Source organism: Myodes glareolus, chromosome 19 (genome assembly GCF_982192425.1).
Source record: "Myodes glareolus chromosome 19, mMyoGla1.1, whole genome shotgun sequence".
In the NCBI taxonomy this organism is placed as follows: Eukaryota; Metazoa; Chordata; class Mammalia; order Rodentia; family Cricetidae; genus Myodes; species Myodes glareolus.
In genome coordinates, this window is record NC_142044.1 from 60,022,026 (window position 1) to 60,047,308 (window position 25,283).

Consider the following 25,283-nt stretch of genomic DNA (forward strand, 5'->3'; position numbering starts at 1 on the left):
CAGCACTGCCCCATTTCCCTGCCAAGCCCAACACTTATTTCTTAGAATCAGCAGCTGGAAGAAGCCCTTACGGGTCTCATCCAGACGAGACACAATTTAGGGACTCTCTTCAGTTTTGTTGCCAGAGTGATGCCAGCCCCATCATACCTAAGAGGTAGCACCTTCGTGCCCTTAGTGTTGCTGTGATCTAAATATGAAGGAAGAAGAGAAGGTGGCCCTCGTGGTTACACCAGCTCCACACATCTTTCAATACTTAAAACAGCTGCAACCACAATAAAATGCTTGCTGGTAACAAGGCTCTGACGGATCCTATCTACTGGATGAGGGATCTGAGAAGCAGGACGGTCATTTTTAACCCTCTGTGATGATGTTCACAGTACTGAGCCCCCATTCCACATTATTTCCCTAGGGGCCCCCTGACCACTTGCTCCTTAACTCTCTGCTACAGAGAATGCCAGACAGCACTGAGAGAGCTGTCCCGAGTCCACCACCATGAACCGCGTTCCCCGTGAGCCACCACCAGTCAACCTTCCTTTATTATCTCTGTCTCTAGACCATCTCACAATGACCACGCCCAGCCCAGCGTTCCCTAGGAAGACGTGTATCGGCTTCTCCTCTGCCTTTCATCCCGCTTCTGATTTTATTCTTTCTCCATACCCACGAGTGTTTAAGGTAACAATTCTTTTGGACCCCTTATCTCTCCAGTGAGCATGCTGAGTCTGGGTTTTTGTCTGTTCCTGTCCCTCAGCCACTGGTCATACACAACCCATGAGTCTCTCTGAGCCTCCTTCACTCAGACCCTTGTGAGCTCTAGGGTTCTGCTCGCCCATCCTGACCTGTCAGTGATGTCCACCCTAACCCTGTATTCCCTCGGCGTAGGGTACAGGTTTAGCCAGGGTGACTCTTGGGCCGACAGCTAGCAATGCCAGGAAACCAGATTTTAATATGGGAAGGAAGCTGACGCATCAATTGGTCCGAACCCTCCGTTCCAGTGCCAGAGAGGCAGGTGATCATGTCTTGGCAGATGTGGGAATACTCAGTTCTCCCAGGTACTCACTTGTCCTAAAACTAGAACTTAAGAGTCTTCCAAACCTGGCTGGAATACATGATATCAGAGCAAACTGTGACACAGAGAGAAAAATCAGATTAGGACATGTTAAAGCTGTTTTATCCGTCTATAAAAATAAAGTCCCTATGGTAATCACAAGACTTTTGAAGAGACCCTTGCCGTAACGTGTGCACCGTGTGACGGTGCTTCACACAAACAGTACAGTCTAGTCACATAAAACATCGCAGATTGCATTTGTAAATAGGCAACTGAAACACCACGTCACAGAGCGCATGTATTTACACTGATTTAAATGTCCCAAGCCCAGCACGTTTGGGGCCACTGAGTAACTTAAGAGTTACAGATACACAAGAGTTAAGTCCATGTAACTTAAGAGTTTACAGATACACAAGCAGATGGACAAACAAGTCTGTTACAGCGAAGGTTTAAGAGTTGCTCAGACGTTTTGGTAGTGACACATATTCTTGGCAACAAATAATGACACCTTTAATTTCTCAGTGAGAGCTCTTGTAGCGGGGTACAGCTTAAAGAGTAGAGAGAAGGGAGACAGCTCAACAAGCACCCCGTTTCCACTGCTTACCCCAAACTCCACAGGCTGTGGCATAACCCCGTGCGTGTTATTAGAGTTTGTCCATTCTGGTCTGAAATGATGGTTTTTGGCTGAAAAACCTCCACTAACTTTATGCTTTATAAATACCCGACTCCTCCTTCTACATCTTTTAAAGATGAAAAGAAGTCACTGATGTTCTTCTAAAAAAAGAGAGAAAAAGCTCAACTTTGTTTCTTGTAGGTTAACAGGTTCTATTTTTAAAGAATGCAAATATATAGCTTCTTTTTCCCTTTAAGAAAGCCTGATAAAAGGATCACGGCCAGTCATACTGCCTTCTGCTTTAAGATCATCAAAGATGCTGAAGGCTAAGATGCTATTTTCCAGAACTTAAACTCTCAAAATCAACCTCCCGTTTCCCCAGCACAGTGAGCAACCAGTGTGCTTTACTTTACTTCCTAGCAACCATCTTAAGACACCATTTGGTTTTATCTCAAAAGACAAAAAAACAATTTCTGCCCTGCTACTGATTTTGTGGACCACACGACGTTAAATAGGAAGAGATTAAATCACGACACCCAGACAGAAGCAGGCACACAATTAAGTGGATGCCACAAAGGGTGTGTCGGAGAACACAGAAGTGACTGAGTCTGAGTCAGATTTCACCCTCGTGGACTTTAAGATGCCCTCGGCTATAGTCTCACTGGGGAAAAGCCTCACTTTCCCATTCTGCCCGGTTGCAGTATCCTTCAGGGGCTCCAAAAATACCACTCTTTTACCTGCCTTCCGTTCATCAGTGGAGGCATCACCAGAGGGGCCAGGACTGAGAACGGAGGAATGGGCACTGCTTTGGTTCAGCACATCTTTCTGTCTCTTGGACTTACATTTGCATGGGCACGGTGTCAGGTACAGATAAAGTAAGACCAGGACTATGCTGGCCACGCAGGCGGCGAGCGTGGTAAAAGCCGTGTTAAATGCCTCATGAGCATGGGATCTGTTTATGGTGAAATTGCTCACATTTATCATGATATCCACAGTTTCATTTAACAGGCGTTGCCTATTCATTGCAATACAAGAATAAACTCCGGCATCCTCCAAACCAGGGCTCTCTATAACCAGACTGCCGTTGTAAAATACACGAAAGTTTCCCATGTCTTTATCCGGCTCCAGCAGCCTGTTATCCGGACCAACCCAGATGAAATCAGTATTTCCATTGCCAGTCTTGCTGTCACAGTGAACAACCAGCCTTTCCCCGACCTGTGCCTCGTGGATAAAGCCAAGCGCGTGGAAGGAGCTATTGATGACACTCTCCGAACAGTTCAGGAAGCTATCCTGGAGTAGGGACAGCTGACGGGAGTGCCTGGAGTCAGACCACAGGTGACAGGTGTAGTCATTCTTAAAATCCATCACGGAGCTAAAGTGTCTACGGTACCAAAAGATCAGCAATGAGTACAGGGAACAGTCACAGACAAACGGATTTCCATGAAGGTAGATGCCTCTCAGCTGCTTTCCCGGCACTAAATTTAGATGGTGCATTGGTATGGAAGGGATTCGATTATAAGAAACATCTAAAAATGTCAGATCGGGCAGCCTGAACCTCCCAACATACAAATCCATAGGAAACTGCGTGAGGAGGTTCCCACTCAAGTAGAGTTTCTGCAAGTGGGAGAGCCCTCCGAATGCTGCCGGGTCCAGGGAGGAAATGCGATTGTTGTAGAGGAGGAGCACCTCCAGGACCTTCAGCTCCTGGAACACGGCACTTTTCACCGACTTCAGCCGATTGGATGATAAGTCAAGACACTTTAAATTTGGAGTCGTGGAGAAACTGCCCGTGGAGATGCTGGTGATGTTGTTGTGACGAATAATTAGAGTACTCAGCTTGACAAACGACACAGGGATCCAGTCGGCATCGAGAAGTCCAATTCTGTTATGGCTCAGATCCAGTCTTTTCATCAGTCTGAAAAGGTTCCCAGGTACCTTAGACAGGTTCTTGTTGGTGCAGCTGACAATGTCAGTGGCGCAGATGCAAGCCGTGGGACACATTCCTGAGGCGCCGGGGTTCACCATCACGGTGATCACCAACAAACACAGCAGCTCTCTGCAACCCGGTTTGACAGCTCCAGGCAGGGTGGGCAGTGTGTGGAACCTTAACGACATTATGGTCGCCTCTCAGTCTCTTCCAGTCGCTTCTCACCAGTTCAGCCTCCCACCAATCTGGCAACAATATTTTAAAAGGGAGGAAAGTACAAGTTAACTACCACTAGTTAACCCCTCAGTTATTCCGCATTTACTTCCGCTTCAATTAACTTTGGAAATGACTTTCATTTCCAACAAGGGAGCCAAAAGAAAAAAGAAAGAAAGAAAAAAGCCTGTTAAATGCATTTTTCCCCCCTTGGTTCCTCCAACTCTGTAGGCTTTTCCAGGTACCTTCTCTCAATGCAACCGTCTCACTATCAGAAACTCAGTTTTTAAAAAGGACACATTCTGCCTTAACTCCCTCCACCGACACAAAAACACACAATCGCATCCCATAAACAATTGAACGGAAATACTTAGCCAGCCGTCGGTCTAGCCGACCACTCACAGCGCTGGGAAGCCGCCGCGGCTCGGGAGAGGCCGCCGACGGTCGTGCGCTCGGCAGCTCCGCGCGTCGCCGGGTCGCTTCGAGCCCCGCGCGCTCGCACCTTCCCTCCTGCTCCCGGTGGGCGGCAGCCTCTCAACTTTGGCGACTTTGGAGGCGGCGGTGGTGGAGCAGTGTCCCCTGCTCTCGCTCGGCTGCAGGTACCGCCCGGGCTCGAGAGCGCCGGGAGCGGGGTGGGGTGGGCGGCTGGTGAAGCCGGCCCGCCGGTGGCGCTCGCAGGCTGCAGGGCCCGGGCTCCCGCGCCCGCCGCCCGCCTTTTATCCCGCGCGCCCGAGGTCGGGAGCGGGCGGGAGGCGGGTCCCCGCGTCCTCGCTCCTCGGGCGCCGCGGCGGGCGGAGCGGGAGAGGGGGGTGTGCAGCCAATCGCAGAGGCGGCCCCGTGCGGGCTCCGCGCCGCCTCTCGGCCGGGTGGGACCGCAGCGCGGCCTGCGACTCTGCCACCCCCAGGCCCCGCGCCCCTCGCCCCGCACCCGCGGGGGAGCCGCCCAGCCCGGTAGGGAGCCGCCCAGTCTGTCGGGGAGCCGCGCACCGGAGCCCGCGCGTGGCGGCCCGCAGGTGGCACCCCACCCCGACCTCAGATCCTGGTTTAGGGGCTGGGGCGAGCAAGGGGCCTGGCGGGCGCTGTGCACCGGGTGCTTGCTGGGGTTCCCGCCCGGGTTTGGAGGAGGAGGACAGGAGCGAGGGCCGCAGCGCGTTCCCTCCGGCGCCACCGTGGTTTTGCGGGGAGGGGCGGAGGGGGGGGGGATGCCAAGGCGCCGCGGGGACGCCCCTCGGTTCCCAGGGAAAGTTCAAGCCCTTTCCTAACTCGGAGAAGGCAGCCCGAGGCACCGGGCCCAATTCTAGAAGCAAGGGGGCAGGAAAGAAGGCTCAAGAGACCTTCCGGCTGGAGTGCAAAGATAAGGGCATTAGCCTTTAAAAAAAAATAAACAAACAAAAATCCAGAGTCCTGCTGGCAGCTGCGGGGACTAGGATTAATCCGGTCGGGGTGACTACGCAGAAGGACTTGTGCCCTAGAGGCCCTGCAGCCACCAGGCTCCAGTAGACAGAGCTAGCATGCTGGGAAGGCGTAAACTGGACAAGGCCTTGTGAAAAGGAGGTAGAGCTTGAGGCTGGTGAGCTTTTCGATTAAAAATCCATTTTTGTTTAAGGCTTAAACGACGGGATTTGACTGAGCCAAATGATCCATTTGGCCGCTGTACACGGCTTAAAATAAATAAATTACTGTCCCTACAAAACATGCCAACTACAGTAGTATAGGGAAGCAATGAAAGGCCGACAAAATTAAGGAGGCAGTGGGGGCAGAGCATATGACTGCTAATATTCCTTAAAACTAAATGATTACCTCACCATCCCCACACCCCACCCCAGGCAACCTTAAATTTAGTGGAAACTCCCCGAGTGAGTTTTTGGCATGGATCTGGTGGACCCGTACAAGTGTGTTGTGTTAACCTGTGTATGCACTGTTTCTGGAACCGCACCGTGTATCCAAGTGTGTCCAAGCGAGAGCAACTTGGTTCATGCTGTTTTCTCTTTCACTGAAGATCAACTTTACCCTAGGCGCCCAGCCTAGTGCGCTCCAACAGTGCATTCTTCACGCCCCCAGAGAAATAGGTTAAACTTTTCTGTTAGGCTTCACCCCCTGGCTTCTCAAAGAAACTTGGGTTTGAAGCCTTCATGGTCACAAAGTTGAATGTAACCTATAAGTGGAATCAGGTCATCAAAGGACTGCCAATAAGTGACCGGGTTTTGCAGTATTTTGCTAACATCTTATTGGAAGGAAATAGCCTGTGCTTAGCACAGAATGAGCTAAACTGGGTGCTTTTAAAAAATAGCTGAAGTTACGTTGTAGTTAGAGGCAACTGGCAGAAGTATCATGCGAACACCCCACAGCGTAAAGTAGTTGTACCCAGACTCCTAGGCAAGGCTGTTTGCAACCTGATCTTTGAGCCACCCACGTATGTCAGAAGCAAGAGAATTGTGAAAGGGGCGTATTTACTAGCATGGAGACAAGAAAGCTGACTTGAACGATGGCGAAAGGTGTGGCCTTATTTTGTGGAAGGTAACATTTTTATTTTTCAGGCATTCTTTAATCTTTATCTTCTAATAAATCCCCACCATATCCGTCCATTTTCTGCTGCTCTAACAGAATACCAAAAACAGGGTTTTTCTTCTCCAGAGAAATGTAACTGAGCTCACGGTCACAGAGGCTCATGTCCTAGGTCAGTTCTGTGTCTGCGTGGGCTCCCGTGGCGCTCACAGCGTGGTGGATAGTAAGGTAGCAAGGTGAGAGAGGAAGTGGAGCAGCATGCCAGAGAGGGTCAGGAGCCAAGTTTGGTCTTTTTATAACACCTTTAGCATCTGTGGTCCTTTGAAACCTGCTTCAGTCCCTTCTAAGGACGAGCCTCTGTGAATTAATGACTTGGCATTAGGCCCCACCCCCTAAAAGTCCCAGCATGGTCAGGCTTCTATTGCATGAATTGGGGGGTGGGGAATACAGACTCAAATCATATCCAAACCATAGCACCCCCTCTCCACTCTAAGGAACATTCTATGAAGGCCACGGTATCCTCTGTCATGGTCACGCTGTGTGACACTTGGTTGGCGTAGGTAAAATCTGGAGCCCGTTCTAGATGGTGATCGTCTGTCTCCTCCTTCTTACCCTTTACACTTCATAAAGCTTGTCTGGAAGCAGAGGGAGAAACATAGAGGAGCCTGAGAAACACCTGGAAGTGCTCTCCTTTCTTGTTTAACTGTGTCCCCCTTGTCTTTCGTGAACTGTTCTGCACTGTGCCTGTGTTCCTTGTGACTGACCTAGTCCAAATGCACCCAGCGGAGGCACACATCTGTTCTTCTGTGCCCGACGGAGCTGTGTTTGCACACAGCATCTCTCTCACTGTCCACCTCAACCCCGCAGCGTGACACTGTCCCATAACCCGATGATAAATAGCGGCACTCCAAACTGTTTGAACATGGAATGTGTTCAGATGGTCTTGAGGCTCCTCTTGAGGAGTTTAAATTGAACAGAACAGAGACGTTTCTTTCTCCAGCTTGGAATGAGTACCAAGACAGATGGCTGGGTGCCGTCTCAGTGCCTTAAAATAGGACAGACGGGTGTTCCTCTGGTCTCGTCCACGCGGTATTATCTGCTGGTGTTTCTGACCGTTTGAGAATGACTCCTGTGGATAGTAGGAAGTGCCTTTGACACGTGGCTTCTGAATCTAGTGAGCTGAGATGGGTGTGATCGTGGAGCGTCTTTCTGGCTTTGGAAGCCTCTCCTGGCTGGAGGCGGTGATTGAGATGAGGTCCCAGGGTCTTCAAGCTCTGCAGGTTCCAATTTCTCAGATTATATTAAAAAGCTTAAAGAATTAGAGATCAAAGACAAGAAGTTATTATGGCAGGAGTATATCAGACTTCTCTGGGGAACTGGAACTAATACAACAAATATATATATTAAAAGGAGATTCACTACCTTGTCTTATACTGCTGTCTTGGTAGTCCGTCACCGGCAGTCTTCACACTGGGGAGACACAGAACGCGGTAGCTGTGCTGTCTGTGAGGCTGGATGCCTCAGCAGTCCCAGCCTGGAGCTGGAGGCTTAGAGGATTCCCTGTTCCACTGTTGGGTGGGTTCTTCAGTCCATGTTGGAAGCCTGAAGAAGTTGCATTCTGGTATTAGCAACCGAACACAACAGCGGTGGTGGCAGTAGTGGGGTAGAAGTCCTTGCCAGCAAGAGCAAGGGCCAGCAGGCAAAAAGCAAAGCCTTTTGGCCTCCAGATCTCCTCCATCTGAGCTGCTGCACGGAGGTGCTGCCCACATTCAAGCTGGGTCTTCTCATCTCAGAAACCTGATCGAGAAAAGCCCTCCCAGGTTTGCCCAGCAAGCTTGCCTTTTAGTTTGTTCCAGATCCAGTGAAGCTGAAAAACAAGATTAGCTATTGCAGTTAGTCATCTTTACTAATAACTGCCATTCAGTAGGGCTTTCTCTCCTGTGTGGGGTTTTCATGTCCTTGCCTTCATTCCCTTTGATTCTAGCACATTTTCTGTGACCCAGTGAAATCTCTCTCTCTCTCTCTCCCCACTCCCTCCTTGTCTCTGTCTCTCTGTCTCTGTCTCTCTCTTTCTCATTCTCTTATGTATCTGTTTACGTGTGTGGGTCTCTCTCTCTCACACGTGGGCACGCATATGTGTGTGTGTTTACACACACACTCACTAACTCTCACACCTGTGGCACTCTGTTCTTTTGCTCATGGAGTCCTCACTACCAGGTAACACTCGTAATAGCGGAACGGGAAAGGGGGTGTTTCTGAGAGTGAGGGTTCTCATATTAGGTGAGAGCACTGGACACCAAGGGTCACACAGAACTTCACAAGTCAGAGGCTCCGCTTTGGGTCCTTGTCCCACAACTTGGGAAAGAAATTCACAGACAAGAAAGGTGTGCATGGAAGGGAACTTTTTATTATAGAGATACAGCTTAAAGAAGAAGATTGAACTCTATGGCCAAAAGCAGAGCTCAGGAGAGGATCCAAGAGAGGGGGAAGGAAACCCACTGAACTGTTTGTCCAGGGGCTTTCTATAGGATGGCAGAAACGAAAGGAAGACGGAAGGCATTTCTGTTGTGATTGGTTCATTCTCTGAGCATTTCACAAGTTGAGCCAATGAGGGCCCATACTCTGTGCTTGTCCCTGGCCCAACAAGGGAGATGACCACACGCTGCTCCCCTGTTGCTCTCCCGGTGGAGGGAGGAGGGAGTGGTCCAGCTATGAAGCCCCACTGTTCATCTTTGTTCGCCGTTGAACTTGACTGCTGGCAGTTTGCCCTGACAGCTGTTGGTGCTGTGGGCCTTGCAGGTGCTGCTGGCCTTGGACCCCGCTGGGGTCTGTTGGCCATTCCTTAGTCTGTGCATTCTGTTTTCGTGCTTCCATGACCAGTTTGCAGTTTTGCCATGGTGGGAGCTAAGTACTTCCAGCTACAGAGACAGAACTTGCTGTTTGCCTTGGCTACTTCTTATCTGGCTCCCTGTCCACGGGTGGCCCCTTTCTGGGACAGGTGGAGGCGTTCTGGAAATCAGTTTCCCCCACGGTGAAGCCTGTTATAATTGACTGCATTAGAAATAAGAACTTGTGAAAGCAACAGCAGCTTCCCCACATTCCCCCAGGAGAGGTCTTGGGGAGAGCCAGCTCATCTGCCAGAACTGGCTCCAAGCCCTGCCCTTGCCCTCAGCTGGCCAGCTATCTTCTCTAATACTCCTTTCATCCCTAACCTCTGCTTCTTTGCTACTATAGAGGTTTTACTCATGTGTCTACCTGTAGGAAACACATGGTTTTGCCCACTAGCCCCAGAAGTGCCCCCACCTTTTGCAGCCTTTTCAGGTCTTGACTGGCCCCTGCTGGTTGGTGTAAGTTGCCCGACATCTGCAAGGGAGGCAGTACTCTGCCCCTGCGTCCCTCGCTGTTGGAGATTATATTCAGGACAGACTCAAACTCCAGCTCAGTTCATGTATGGGTTGATGGGTCGTAGTGATATTTTGCTTGTGCTTTAACAAATAAAGTTTGCCTGAATATCAGAGTGCAGAGTTGAGCCATTAGAGGCCAGGCAGTGGTGGCACACACCTTTAATCCCAGCACTCGGGGGCGGGGGGGGGGGGTAGATTGAGCTCTGTTAGTTCAAGGCCACCTGAGCTACATGAAATTGATCAGTCTAAAAGAGAAACTGAGCTCACGCAGAGGTGATCCCAGCACTTGGGATCCCATGCCTTTAATCCTAGGGGGGTGAAGACAGGAGGGATATGGCTGGGTAGAGAGAGGAATATAAGACAGCAGGGAGACAGGAGCTCAGTGCAGTCTGAGCTGCAGTCTGAGGACTGGATGGCTGCTTTGCTCTGAGCGTTGGTAGAGGTGAGAACCTAGTGGCTGTTGCTCTGCTTCTCTGATCCTTCAGCTTTCAGCTCCTGATAGCTGACCAATTAGAATTCGAGCTGCAATGGATTCCAGGAGGCATGTGTCAATCTACAGTTTGCTCTTCTGGAAGCAGCCTCTAGGTGGCTGGAAATGGTTCCCTGGCCACGTCCCCTCCCCAGGGAGAGCCCAGATGGACACCCCAGAAGCAGTACCCACACGCTTGGCTTCATCCTCATTCCATGTTGTTGTCAACTAATGGAGAGAAAAGTCACCATTTTAGACATTTTAACATACAATTTAGCTTGTCCTAAACTAAATTGTAAGTTCATATTTCAGTATGCTTACAGTAATACACACCAAGCATCACTGTCTGAGCCAATACCCATTAAATAGTCCTACCTGGTCCTCGCTGTTGAAGTTTAAATGTGAAATGTTTCGCTGGGGCTCATGTGTTTGACCAGATGCTCCCCTACTAGGTGCAGACCTGGCTTTGGGGCTTACCTGGAGGACCTGGTGCTTTCACAGCCTGGGCCGTCTGCTTCCTGACTTTCGCTGTAGTATGACCAGATGTCTCACACTCCTGCCAGGTGCCTTCCCAACTCGATGGACTGTGAAACCTTGAACTGTAAGCCAAAGACCCTCCCTTAAGTACTTCCTGCCAGGGACTTTTCACAACAAGAAAAGTAGCTGCTATGCCCTAACCTCCCTCCCTGCCCTTCCAATCACTGTCCCACTTTCCATGTCTAGGGATTTACCTTTCCTGGCTAAGTCTGTAAAATGGGATCCTGCAGTCGGTAGCTTTCTGTGTATGACATCACTCACTTACTTCTTTCAAGGTATGAGTGGCATTGGAGCCAACCTGTAGAAATCCCTGCATAGTTGACTTAGCTCTACTTGAACAATAAAAAGGGAGAAGGTACAATCCCATTTTTCCAGAGTCTTAAACTCCAAAAGTATTAGACCCCTGTGTGACGATAGAACCCTAATAGTACTATGAGGTTCAGAACTCTAAGATTGAGTCTTCAGTGGCATCCCCATAACTAACCCCAAACCCCCAAGGATTAGCTGAGGCTGTGACAAGTGCTCTCCTCTAAAGGCACTTCCAACTTCCAAACTTTATCCAGTGGGACCTCCCTTGCTCAAGCTGGGGACACTGACTGGGTAGACAGCAGGTACTGACTGATTAGGACAGGTCCAGACATGATTTCATGTGGGTTGTTTGACTGAGCACACAGCCTTCTTGGGCTCTGATGTGGTTGGTGTCTGTCTCTGGCTTTTTCCACAAAAGCCACATAAGTATGGTCCTTTACAAACAACAGATTGCTTTATCAAGTATTCGAATTTTTAATTATTTATTTGGTGAGTTAATTGAAGGGGTTTTTTTTCTCTCTTTTTTTGAAACAACGTCTAGGTACGTAGCTCATGCTGGTGGGGCTCTCACTATGTAGCCCACACAGGCCTCCAACCCCAGATCCTCCTGCCTCAGCCTTCTGAGTGTCGGGGTACAGGTGCGTCACCAGACTTGGCTTAGGTATTCCGCTCTGGTTGCATGTCACATGCTCGCTGCAGCATCTTTTCTAATGTGGCAGGCATGTGGGTAAACAAATTAGCATGCATACATCTGGTGTCACACTATATTTATTGTCTCTTAAGCTGTGAGCTGTGACTGAGGGTGAGTAACTGAATGTCAGGATTGGGAAAAAATGGCAACAGTAAGAGTTTCTGAACGTTTAACAACCAAAAGTTAATTCAGAATTAAACGTAGTGAATCTGACAGTTATCTGTTAGTGCTTTCCTGTGTTGTTTCATGTGACGTCACTGCAGTTCTGAACATACAACACGCATACATGCCATGCAGCGCTGATGAATGCTGCCCAAGATACCCCAGCTGAGACTAAGGACTATAGTATGCTATAGATTGCAGTGTTTTTACTGTTATACAAGGTTTTATGCTTCTATAGAAATATAATGGTCTAATTATGGAAAATGAAAACATTTAATATTCTTCTACCGTTGTTCCTCAGCTTACAGATAATTGAATTAGTATGTTTGGATTATGTTGTGTTAGTTTGTCTTTTAATGTTATTGTTTGAACTGCCGACTAGTGTTTTATTAAAAAATTATTAAGCAAAAATTGACTTAGGAGTAGGATACAATTTCTGAAATAGCCTAAACATACTTCTGCCACTTTGTGTTACGTGTTTATGCAAACTAGTTATCATCATTGGTGATTATGAAATCAGAATATCAGTCAACTCAGAAAGAAACATTGACAATGCTGTGTCCTTCAACATCAAATACTTACCATGATTTGAAGACTCAATTATTTTTTAAAGTACTTGTGTGTGTGTGTGTGTGTGTGTGTGTGTGTGCACATTCAAGTACATGTATGTGTGAGAGCAAGTACCCTTGGAGGCCAGAAGAGGGCACTGGATCCCATGATTGTAGAGTTACAGGCAGTTGTGAGCCATCCAACCTGAGTACTAGGAACTGACCATTGGTCGATCTCTGTCCTCTGCAAGAGCATCACATAGTCTTTACCAGTGAGCCATCCCTCTAACCCCAGGATTTAATGCTTTCTGTAAAAATAAACCTCATTCATCTTAGTGCAATGAAAGTTTGCTTTCATCTCCAATAATAATAAATTATTATTTATGCCGGGTGGTGGTGGTGCACGCCTTTAATCCCAGCACTCAGGAGGCAGAGGCAGGCGGATCTCTGTGAGTTCGAGGCCAGGCTGGTCTACAAGAGCTAGTTCCAGGACAGGCTCTAAAACTACAGAGAAACCCTATCTTGAAAAACAAAACAAAACAAAACAAAAAAAAAGAATAAATTATTTAATAAATAAATAGTAAAAGTATACACTAAAAATTATTTTAAAAAATTTTATTCCAGCATGTTTTCAGTTTGTATGCCTATCTTACATACATACATACATACCTATATATGTCATTTTGTAAAAATGTATAGGGTAAAAATGGGTCACCAGTGGAAAAGGTTAAGAAGTCCTGCTTTATTCCTACTTAAGATAATGTGGAATAATAAAAGGGTAATATTTGCTGACATCAAAATTACAAAATGGTACAATTCTGAGTCTTGTTAAAATAAATATATGCAGGTATATATATATGAATTGTAGATTATGTAAACAAGTTATATTCCTACATCATCAGTGGTTCTTAAAATACAACTTTTCTTTCCTTATCTGCATGTTCTATTATTCGACAATTCTTTTACAATGAGAAAAATACAACTGAAGGTTCTTGCTGGCTAGACTTTCTGGCTAGTGCTGATTCGCGGTTAATCACCCGCTGCAGACCCTCCCCGCCATGCTTCTCAAGCAGACGGTGAAGCAGCCCCTGTCTTGGGGGTGGGCAACAGCTGCCCCATCTCTTGGCACCACAGTTGTTTATTTGGCAGATGCACACTAAGCACCTACAGAGTGCCAGGCACACTAGTGTGAGAATTATAGTGTGATATAAATGCCCTGACAGGCACACCAGTGTGCTGGAAGTGAGGCACACAATGGACGCAGATTCTGATCATTAGTCTGCCTTCCCAGGTCCAGGTCGGGACACAGCATCCTTGGTTGAATTTCACTGCAAAAAGTTGTGAGTCGTCTCCCATGGCACATCTGTCATCCAGCCTTTGGGAGGGTCACATGCTCCCCTGCCCCCAAGCCACCATTTGTTTTTCAATAAAAAAAATGAAAATGATAATAATAATAATTAAGGACCTTTTCCCTAAGCATGAAATTACTGTGAATCCTGTGAAGGATTAGAAGGTAGAGGAGGCGAATCAGAGAATGCCATTCATAATCTCGCTGGTAAATTAAGGTTTCTGCTCAAAGAATAAATCTGCTGGAGTGAGAAACCTGAAGTCTGTAACATGATTTTCTTCTTTTCCACAATTATGCATGATAGAAATAGACTTCTCTTCCCCTCTTTCCTCCTCCTGCTCCCCTGCCCTTCCTATTCTTCTTCCTGCTCCCCCTTCCTCTTCCCCTTGCTCCTCTCCTTTTCCTTTTCCTGCTCCTCCCCTTCCTCTTGCTCCTCCCATTTTCCTTCTCCTGCTCCTCCCCTTCCTTTTGCTCCTCCCCTTTTCCTTCTCCTGCTCCTCCCCTTCCTCTTCCTCCTGCTCCTTTTCTTCCTTCTTTTGTTGCTATGCAACCCAAACTGGTCTCAAACTGGCCAACTGCTAAGTTTATAGGCATGCATCACTATGCCCCTTTTCTTTGCCCTTTTTCTTTCATTTTCCAAATTCAGCCTTAGGGATGAAATACACCAGCAAGAATTTTCTTCTAAAAACTTGTAGGCCTGGGGAGATGGCTCAGTGGATAAAATGTTCACGGCTCAGGCGTGAGGACATGAGTTCAATTGTGCACAACCTCATACAGAACTAGAGCCACATGCCTGTCACCCCAGCACTCCCCAAAAATAGTGGGTCCCAGGGGGTTCACTGACCACCCAGTCTAGGGGAACTGCAAGCTCTGGACGCAGTCGGCGAGCCAGTCTCAAAAAATAAGGTAGAGAGCTATTGAGGAGACATTTAGTATCCGCCTCTGGTCTCCACAAGTGTGTGCATGGGTAAACACACTGCAAGAACACGCATACAAATGCAACATGCACACACCAAAAAAGGAAAAAGAAAAAGAAAAAAAGAAAGAAAGAAAGAAACTTTACATTTTTAAAAAACTCAGTGTGCTGAAACAATGTTCGGAAGTATGATTATCTAGGGTCTGAGGCTTTAATGGAAGGGGTATAATTTTCATTTTGCTCATCACTAGCCTGGAGGGATCATCTCATTGAATTCCTAAATGCCATTATATCCTCAAATCTGGAGTCACTGCTTTCATTCTGATGCACACTGGTAACATTTAGAGCTCCCAGGTTTGAGGATTTCCTATAGCATTAATTATCATCGCTTTATAAAGGCAGGTGTGATTATTTAAAGTAACATCTAATTTGAAGCAAACACCATTCACCAGCCCGCATTACCACAAATGAAATAGGATAGCATTGAGCGAGACGAGAGCCCTCGCTGTTCCTCAGCCAGCATGACCACAATGCTCGGCCAGTTATTTTCAGCAAACAGGCCTTTGTGGTCGATGCTCCATGGATAATTGGCCGTGGAACTCTGACCTTTGAGTTTGTAGTAATGAAATGTAACATCACATTCCCTAGGAGAAGGGCTTCTGGAAAGACCACAGGAAGTGGCCATAGCGAGTGCACGCGGTCTAGACAATACTTCATTCACACTGTTCCGCGCTGCTCCCTGAACTGCTACAAGGACCCTAGGCAGTGGCTCTTAGAACCCCCATTTTCTAACAGGAGCTACGGGGGCTTAGCTGGTGAACTGATCCGAGATCAAAGAGGTCCGTACCTCCTCTTTTACCCTGGTCTTTCTTACTCGAGTTTCAAGCTTAACCATTAGTGCTAATGTTTCCCATTTAGGGAGTAGCAGGGCCAACCATGATTTAAATTCCATTCAGCAAATATTGTTAGTCTTGGCCCCACTCCCAGAACTATAATGTGGTTGCTCTCTTCTAGGAATCTGTAGTGAGATTAGAAATAAATATCGGCAATGACGCAGTAGAGAGAACGCGACTCTAAGCTGGGGGTGACCTAGAGTGGAAGAGCCCCAGGATAATGCAGGACTTTGGTTCTTACTCGTTTTGTCCACAAAATATCTCACTCAACAAAGAGAAGTGTATGTAAGTAAAAATATAATCTGGGAGAAACTATTAAGAAATCAAGGGTAAAAAAATATCTCGGAACTAAGTGATGATGCAGGGCATAGTGATACATGCCTGTCATCCCAATTCTTGGGAGGCGGACACAAGAGGGTCTGTGGTTCAAGACTAGCCTCAGCTACGTGGCAAGTTTGAGGTTAGCCTGGGCTACATGAGATCCCATTTCAAACAAATGACAACAAAAGGAATTAAGTAACCTCAAGATTCCTCGTCTCTGTGATATTAACAAAGAATTATAAGCCAGGGAAGACGTGTCTCTCATGGCATGCACCCTGGGTCAGAAAACACCGTGTAGTCAGTGCCAGATAGCAGCGTCTAACAATACGGTGGAATGGTAAAAATGACTGCTAAAGAATAAAATCCCTGGATTTGGGTCCCAAGTGCTGTTTTTTGGCTTTGCCTTCAGGTTCCGGCCGTGCAGGTGTGTGATACACTGGCCCTGCGTTTGATTTTGCAAGGCTGCCTCGGGTGAGATAGCTGAACGGGGCTTTGGGATTTGAAAAGCTGTAAACGAGCATTTCCTCTCATTGCCCTTGGCCTCAGCTATGGCTCAATATAGCACAGATGTTTAATAAACGTTTGTTGAACCTAATGGCCAGGTTTATGTACAAAAATAAACAGAGCCGGAGAGGTGGTTCGCCACAGTGTGTTTATGGCAATGATGTGGCTCCCCCAGCCTGGCTCTGCCAGAACACAGCAGGCCCTCGTTTGCTCAGCCGGCCTTGCTCTCTCTGCAGCTGCCGTGCCCACCCAGGCTTCTCAGAGTCACTGACAAAGGTGACTGCTTTGGTGGAGGCCTTTAGTTAGGTGTGAGGATGGGCTGTGTCAGTGTTCCACGGAAAATACCCAGCAGGTATATAGAAAAAGAAAAAGAAAAGCAAACAAAGCAAGAATCACTTCGGAGAACAGTTTTGACATGCCGCTCTTTGCCTCCGGGCCCTTGCTCCTACACTGTGATAGGCAGTCGTGGTAGGAGAAGGTGTGGCTTTCCTCGGCAGCTGCTGCCCGGAGCATGCCCACTGACATTCCCGCTTTGTGGAAACAGGAGGGTGATGAGAACACTCTTACTGTGGCAGTTGTCCCCATTTGCCTCAAAAGAAAACCCGCCATGTACTCAAGTATATGTGTTAAAATGACTGGCTGGCTGTTTGCTGGGCAAGTCACAGAGAACTTGACTTCTTGGCTGTTGAATCAGCCAGTGTCCCAGGGTGGTCCAGGTGGGGCCAAAACCGGTGCAGCACCATAGCTCCGCCTGAAAGTCTAGAAGCTTGATATTTTTAGCATCTTTCATACATGGAAAATGATGTAAAATAGAAACCAAAAGAATATCTGCCTGTCAATTTAAAGTAAGCATTCCATGGATCAGAACTCCATGCCTGAAAGAGAGCCTGGAGAAGCCAAAGTTGTAGACATGAATATGTTTGGTGAATATGAAATGAGAGTAAACAATAGTACTTAATAAGCTTAATATTTAGTGTTATCAAGCTATATAATCTGATGAGATACGAGAGATCCCAAGGCACCATTGAAATCTTTTGTATTTGTTATTGAGACAGAATCTGGCTTTACACTTGCAGCCCTCTGGCTCCATTCTGTCATGTACTAGGGATTACAGCATACATCAACTCCTGTTCAGAGAATTAGGCTTTTCGTTATTTTTGTTGTTTGTTTGTTTGTTTGAGACAGGGTCTTGTATATTCCCAACCTGGCCTCGAACTCAGTGTATAAAAAAGATGATGTTGAACTTCCGGTCCTCCTGGTTATACCTCTCAAGTGCTGAGATTACAGAAGTAAGCTGTCATGCCTTATTTATGCAGGGCTTCATGTTTGCTAGCCAAGGACTCTACCAACTGTGCTCCATCCTTGGCCCCAGTGAACCTTGTTATACCAGAAATACAGTGGCCTCCGAGTCTACCCCAGTGGAAAGAAAATTTACTGTTTCTGTTTAGACTGATGTTTCCTCTTCTCCTTTATCTGATGACGGCAGAGAAGGAGGAGGCAGCACATCACTGTAAATAAAGTAGAATGGTCACGAGGAGAGAGCCTAGAATCTGAGCCAGAAAAACTGTCAGAAAGCTGGGCGTTACCTGGAGAGAGAAAGGCTCAGAAATAAGTCAGCAGGCACAGGGATGCGCAGAGCCTCAATAAAATATAGTTGTAAATGTGCATATTGAAAGGAAAGTGAACAGTTACATATGGAGAAATTGCATTCTGTTCAGCTAATTTAATGGAGAAGAACGCTAACGAGGATAGGCAGGGGACTAGACTCAGAGACGGGGGCAAGCAGAGCTCCATGCCCTTGAAGGCAGCCAACACACATGACTTCTACTGACACAAATGTCCACTGAGTTTCCTTTAGCCCCCAGCCTCCTGGTGGCAGTCTCCTGACTTGGGACAATGCAGATCATTTTTATACTTCATGTTAATAGAGTCCGTTCACATTTTGTCTGATTTAATGCTAAACTTATTTGAGAGATTCATCTGTAGTTTTGGTGTTGGGATTAGCTGTAGATCTGTGTGATATTCCTCTGTGTAGCAATATCGAATTTTCTTTAACCATGTCAGTAATAAAGGCATTTGGGTAGCTTCTAATTTCTCTCTCTCTCTCTCTCTCTCTCTCTCTCTCTCTCTCTCTGTGTGTGTGTGTGTGTGTGTGTGTGTGTGTGTGTGGTCTGTGTGTCTGTGTGTGTGTATGTATGTCTGTGTGTGTGCATGTGTATGGAGCCCAGAGGGCAATGTCAGGTGTCTTTCTCAGTTCCTCACCACTTTAGTTTTGGGAGACAGACTTGCTTGCTGAATCTGGAGCTAACCAGTCTGCCAGCAAGCCCCAGGGATGTTCCTGTGTTCCCGTCTCCACCTCCCCAGTGCTGGGATGATGGGCACCCACCATAGTGCTCAGCTTTCCATAGGTGCTGAGGATAGAACTCAGTCTTCATGCTTACATGGCAAACATTTTACCAACTGAACCATATCCCAGGTTGGCTTTCATCTTTTGTCTATGGTGGTGTTCCTGTGTATACTGTAACACTCGAATTTGGTAAACGTGCACGTTTCTTTTTGTTGCTGCTGTCCGATGGGGTCTTTGTTTGTTGAGACAGTCTCTGATAGCCCAGGCTGGACTTAATATGTAGCTGAGGATGGCCTTGAAGTCACGGGACTACAGACGTTCCCCATAACACCAGATACCGTAGTTTCTTTAGAATATGTACCTGAGATGGATTTTCTGGGTAAGGTTGTATTCATGCTCAGGACTAGCAGTAGCTACCAGCTTCCCAAAGTGGTTCTATCAGTTGATCCTGCTGCAAGGAATCTGCGGAAACCCGAGTTCTCAACCATCGTTGCTAACAGCAGCATTCTCCTTCATTTTATCTTAGCGTGGTTCCGCTGGGGCTTTCATGTGCTTGCCTTACAGATTCATGACTTCCATGGCCCCACTCACTTTTGTGGGGAAGAAGTTCTCAGCTTTAATAGAGTTGATTTTATTCCACTGTTTCTTTTGGGGTTTGTTTGCGTTCCTGTTTTGTATTTAAGGGTGGTTTGGTCCAAGGTCCTGGAGGAGTTTGTATCTAAGGGCAAGCTACCAGGAGTTGGCTTTTGCGTGTAGCATCAAGAAGTGCTTTTTTTTTCTCCATCCATCTTTCCTACTGAGTCATGGGGTCATTGTTCTTGAAGGCCATGTGTTGAGAGACATGCAGGGCTACTTCTGGACTCCTCCATCTTCTGTCGGACACGCTGTCCTGGGACCCACAGCGCTCAGGTTTTATTATCAATAGCTTTAGAATAATAGTTTCCACTCATGCCGTCCTTCTAGGGCACCTTGGCTCTTCTAGCCCTTCATAGTTCCGTGTTAATTTTAGAAAGGTTTGACAATTTCTGGAGGCCAATAGACTAACAGTCATCTTGGGTTTTGGTTTGGGATTCCGGAAGCGTGTGTTCATCTGGCAGTGCCAATAATACACTTCTCACATAGCAATGTGTGTGCCTCTGTTTATTTGATTCTATAGTGTTTCCTCAGTAATATCATATAGTTTCCTAATTTATACTTTTTTGTCGCTTTTTGAGACAGGGTTTCTCTGCATAGCCCTTGTTGTTCTGGAACTTGCTCTGTAGACACCAGGCTGGCCTCAAACTCACAGAGATCCACCTGCCTCTGCCTCCCAAGTGCTAGGATTAAAGGTGTGTTCCATTATCGCCTAGCTCTAATAAATTTTACGTATGTGAGTTTTAATCCCCATTGTAAATGTTTTATTTTCTATGTATTTCTTGCCAGTTCATACAAATATGCCAAACTTTTGGAAATGCTGTACAGGGATGATCTTACGGTCTCCAAATGACAATTTCATTTCTTGTTTCCTGTTCACCGCTCCCCCTGCCCCCACATAGACCTCAAGTTAGTGTATAAAACTGGTAACAGGCTACTCTAGACTCTGTCCCCAAGCAGAAGGGGAGTTTTCCGTGTTCTGCCTTTGACTTTGTGTTTATTTTAGAGCTATTCTTTACCAAGGTAAGTGTCTGGTCTGCAGCTAACGGGAAAGTGTTCTCATCAGGAGCCAAAGTTGGATTTTATTTATTTATTTATTTAGTATACAATATTCTGTCTGTGTGTATGCCTGCAGGCCAGAAGAGGGCACCAGACCTCATTACAGATGGTTGTGAGCCACCATGTGGTTGCCGGGAATTGAACTCAGGACCTTTGGAAAAGCAGGCAATGCTCTTAACCACTGAGCCATCTCTCCAGCCCTCAAAGTTGGATTTCTCAGGTGCCTCTCAGCACTTGAGATACTTGCAGGATTTTCCTTCTCCCTTTGTTCTTGAGGTGAACGGTTTGACTTCGAAATTGCAGACCAGCCCCACACGCGTAGGCTGGAATACACACACTGTCCAGTTTCCTAACACCTGGTTAAGACATTTTAAAAATGTCTGAGAGAAGAGGAAAGGGGGAGTTTCTTTCTCATAATACTTAGCCCAGTTTTTAAACTGCATTGCATTATTTTAATATTTTGAAAATGTCTAAGAGGTTTTTGATATTCTTGAAGAATTCTAGAATACAGGTACTAATTCTTTTCAAAATGTTTGAAGAACTCACTGGTGAGCTCTCTGGACCTGAATTTTCACTATGGCAAAAAATTTCTCTTCAGTTATAGGCTATATTTAAATGTATTTATTATTGCTAATTGTACACACGTGTGTGTCCAGCGCACAGGTGGAGTCTGAGGACACCTTGGAAGAGTCAGTTCTCTCTTTCCACCATGGCCTTCAGGCTTGGTGGCCAGTGCCTTCAGCCACAGAGCCATCACACTGGCCTAGGACTCATTTGTAAGATGTTATTGAAACAGTCATATTTTCTGTCAGCTTCTGTCAGCCTTGGTAAATTTTATCTTTTGAATTGGCCATTTTGTCCACATTATTAAATTCTTCAGCATAAGGTTATTTTTAGCCTTTCATTATCCTCTTTGTAGTTGTGTGATCCACAGGGAGACTCTTTTTCATTACTCTGTATTAGTCAGAACTGATAAAATGAATAAAATATGATTCATTACATATAATAAATATATATAATGAATGTACATATGAATGAAATATATGGGATTTATGGGAGTAGCTTACAAGTTGTGGTCTGCATCGTTCAACATGGCTGTCTCCCGACAAAAATGCCAAGAATCTAGTAGTTGTTTGGTCTGAAGGTCTCAGCAGATCTGGCGCTGGAGTCCCAGGGAATTCCTAGAGAGCTGCTGGTCTCTGGTCTTCATGGTGAAGTATGTCCAAAGGAATGCATCAGTGGTAGGATAAATGAACTTGCCGGTGACAGCGAGGGCAAGCAGACAGAAAGTGAATGCTCCCTTCTTCCGTGGCCTTTTATGTGAGGGGCTACCCGAAGGAGTAGATTCAGGGTGGGTCTTCCCACTTTGAATGATCCAGTCAAGAAAATCCCTCCCAGACATGCCCAGCTGCTTGAGTTTTAGTGACTTCTGGATGTAGTCACATTGACAGCCAAGGTTAGCCATCACAAGTCCACCCTTTGTCAGCTTGACACCCAATGACATCTTAATAACATGCTTCATTTCCAAATGAAAACAATAACCAGGTCATAATTGCCTAACAAAACTACCCACATGACAATTGTAAACGCATTATATATTTTAGAATAGGTGGCTGCCAAGTCCTTGACAGATTTCCTTAACAGGGCTTCCAGGTATTTGGCCTCGGTAGGAGGTATGAGGGGATGAAATAAAAACAGAATCATAGACATAGAAAACAATCTGGGGTCAGTCTCTGATGGAGACGCCTCAGCACCCTGGAAGCACTGTGTTTATTATATACAGTTAAACACAGAGTCAAGGTTATTGCATACAGCTGAACAAGGAGGTGGGGTTATTACATACTGATAATGAAGGAGGCTGGTTATTGCATACAGGTAAGCAAGGAGGCAGGGTTTATGGCATACAGCTGGTCAAGGAGCCAGATTTCTCTAATCTAGGTAGGACTGGTACAAGAAGATAGACTCAGATTTATTATGATATTTTGAAATTGTTGAGACTTTGTTTATAATATATGGATTTTAATATTTATACACATATGAAATGAACGTGAACTGGTCACTAGTAGCTACAACTTTGAATAAGATCACATGTTTTAATTGTACTGTTTCTATCTTCTGTATACTTGCTGATTTTTTGTTTTGGATTTGTCTTCCAGTTACTGAAGATGTGTTCATTCTTTTCAATGTGATCATCATTTTATGTATTTTAAAGATGCTTTCCCCTCTGCTACTAGGTGCGTAGATATTTAGGTCTGGAATATCAGCCTGCTTATGGTTCACACTGCTAACAGTGTAGTTCCCACTTTCTTTTCTTTTTGATTAGGTTTGGCAGGGTATGTTTCTCTTTCCTTTTATATCAAACATTTGTTATATTTATAGCATATAATTGGATTTTTAAAAATGGTCTGACAGTCTTCATCTTTTATTTCAAATTGGATCTATTATATCCCGTGTAATAGCTGACATATTGGGTTTGTAGCAGACCCCTTTTCATTTTCTCCCATATTATTTGCTTCCTTTCTTTCTTGGTTTCTTTTGCCATCTATTCTTGCCTCGTTTGGAATACTGAAAGTATTATTCTTTGTATTCTAGTTACCTGCAGGTTGTATATGATCTTGTTATTCTAATGTAATTATTCTAGAAGCTGTAGTGTGCATCCTTGACTTGCCGCGCAATGTCTTAGTCTGTGAGTATGCTATAACGAAATGCCCTAAACTACGTAGCTTACAAAGAACAGAAACAGCTTCTCACAGTTAAGAGATTGGGGAGTTCCTGGTCACAGGGCAGCAGATTCAGCCCCTTCCTCACAGTGCTGCCTTGTTGCTGAGCAAAAGAGGCTTCTCTGGTTGTCCTGTCGTCAGTGAGAGATCTAGCCTCATAACCAAACGTCCTGGTTTTATTTCCCTTTGCTGTGGCAACATAGCCTGACGTAAGAAACTTAGAGCAGAAAGTGTTTATTTTAGCCCACAACTCCAGGTTATCATCAGCATCAGGGAAGTCACGGGTGGTAGGGCCATGTGGCGGCTAGTCATAGTCACAGTCACAACAGACCAGCATGCTTGCCAGTGCTCAGCTCACCTACCACGCTTCATAGTCCAGCCCGTAAAACAGTGTCACCTGCATTCGGGGTTGGTCTTCCACCTCAGTTAACCCAATTAAGAAGCTCTTGCAGGGACGTGGTGGCACATGTCTTTAATCCCAGCACTCGGGAGGCAGAGGCAGGTGGATCTCTGTGAGTTCGAGACCAGCCTGGTGTCTACAGAGTTAGTTCCAGTACAGCTAGAGAAACCCTCTCTTGGTAGGAAAGGAGGGAGGGAGGGAGGGAGGGAGGGGGAGAGAGAAAGAGAGAGAGAGAGAGAGAGGGAGAGAGAGAGAGGGAGAGGGAGAGGGAGAGAACTTTCTCACAAGCATGCACACAGGTCAACCTAATCTAGATGATTTCTCCTGAGTCTCTTCCCAGGTGATTCTAGATTTTGTCACATTGACAGTTACAACGATCACATCATCACGTGTGGAATACTGCAGCTCTTATTACCATCACCGCAGGGGTCAGAGTTTCTGCAGATGATCTGGAGAAAGCGTAAGCATTTAGACCTAACACAGAACTGTGCATTCATTTTTGCCTTTGATCTAATATAAGACCTTTTCAACCACTCACCCCAGGAGCACTGTCTTCTTGGAATGCTGCTTGCTTCCACATATACTGTATGCTTCCAAGGGCATAACAATTACCATTTTGTTTGGGCAACAGTAAGATATAAATATCTATTTATCTATGTGCTTTCCAAGACTTTTCTATTTCTTCTTGCATTTTCCTATGAGGTTATTTTTTCCTCTGCTTTGAAGAACATCTTTCAGTTTCTCCAAAAATATTTTTATTCCTCTCAGTTATGAAAGATGGGTTTTCAAAATGTAATCTAGGTCAGCAACTACTTTCCTTGAACCATTAAAGTTGACAACATTGTCTTCTGGAATTCATTATTTCTGTTTGTGACTGTAGATCTTAATGTTGCTTCTTTGAAGATAATGTCTTCTTTATTCTTTGGCTAACTTGAGGACTTTTACAGATCTTTGGTTTACATTGTTTTGACTATAATGTAGTTGCTTGTGTTTTTCTGAGTGTTTATCTTACTCTTTGAATCTATGTGCTGATGTCCGTGCCTTGTTTATTAGCTCTGGTGCTTGGAACTCCTGGCACATATGAATATTGTTCCTGTTCTTTCCTTTCTTTCTGCTTCCACGTGCTTTCTGCTGCCGGAATCCCAGCTTTCCGACCTAGCGTTCTCCGCTAGTTCTTCTGTGCTGGTCTGTTTCTTCATTTCAGAGACTTTTTAGATGTGTAAAGCCCTTGGATGACCATTTAACTTTTTAAAGCACACTCTCTATAGAAGGTCCCCTTTTGGTTAACTGTTTAAATACTTTATAAAATTTATCTCACAGATGAGACAAAAATTAATTTTAATTTTTATTTATTTTATTTATTTTTTATTTTAATTTTAATTTTTGTCTCATCTGTGAGTTAGACAACTGAGAAGCTTAGTTTTTTGTTGTGGTTGTTTTGTTTTTAATGTAGCTTATTTAGTGTGTGTGTGTGTGTGTGTGTGTGTGTGTGTGGTGAGGGTGAATGCAGGCATGCACATGCCATGGCAGCCGTGTGAGGTCAGAAGATAGTTCTGTGGAGTCAGTTCTCCATCTTTCTGTGAGTTCCAGGGATCGAACTCAAGTGCTTCTGGTTTTGCCTGCCTGTTTATATATGCTTGTGTGTGGACAGGGGCCTGAGGAGGCCTGAAGGAGTCAGATCCCTGGAGCTGGAGTTGTAGGTGGTTATGAACCAGCTGA

At 45.8% G+C, this 25,283-nt stretch overlaps 2 protein-coding genes across 5 annotated transcripts in view; one reads left to right on the plus strand and one right to left on the minus strand.

The window, feature by feature from the left end:
- Positions 1-1,146: 1,146 nt before the first annotated feature.
- On the minus strand, positions 1,147-4,332 carry Amigo2 (adhesion molecule with Ig like domain 2). Of its 2 annotated transcripts, none has more exons than XM_048444742.3 (2): positions 4,201-4,332; positions 1,147-3,830 (listed from the first exon to the last, which is right to left on the minus strand). In XM_048444742.3, exon 2 carries the CDS (start codon positions 3,771-3,773, stop codon positions 2,217-2,219), a length of 1,557 nt encoding a protein of 518 aa, XP_048300699.3. In that variant the 5' UTR covers positions 3,774-3,830; positions 4,201-4,332; the 3' UTR covers positions 1,147-2,216. The 2 variants fall into 2 exon arrangements, with proteins under 2 accessions (XP_048300699.3, XP_048300700.3); XM_048444743.3 differs by having other exon boundaries at positions 4,169-4,305.
- Pced1b (PC-esterase domain containing 1B) overlaps positions 4,271-25,283 on the plus strand; it is a 145,983-nt gene continuing 124,970 nt past the window's right edge. For all 3 annotated transcript variants that reach the window (XM_085678759.2, XM_087899212.1, XM_085678760.2), the window contains exon 1: positions 4,271-4,397. The gene's annotated coding sequence lies outside the window, so the exon portion shown is untranslated. The remainder of the gene's footprint in view (positions 4,398-25,283) is intronic.

Bases quoted from the DNA above. Each gene is read 5' to 3' on its own strand.
- Amigo2 (XM_048444742.3), bottom strand. From the start codon at position 3,773: ATGTCGTTAAGGTTCCACACACTGCCCACCCTGCCTGGAGCTGTCAAA.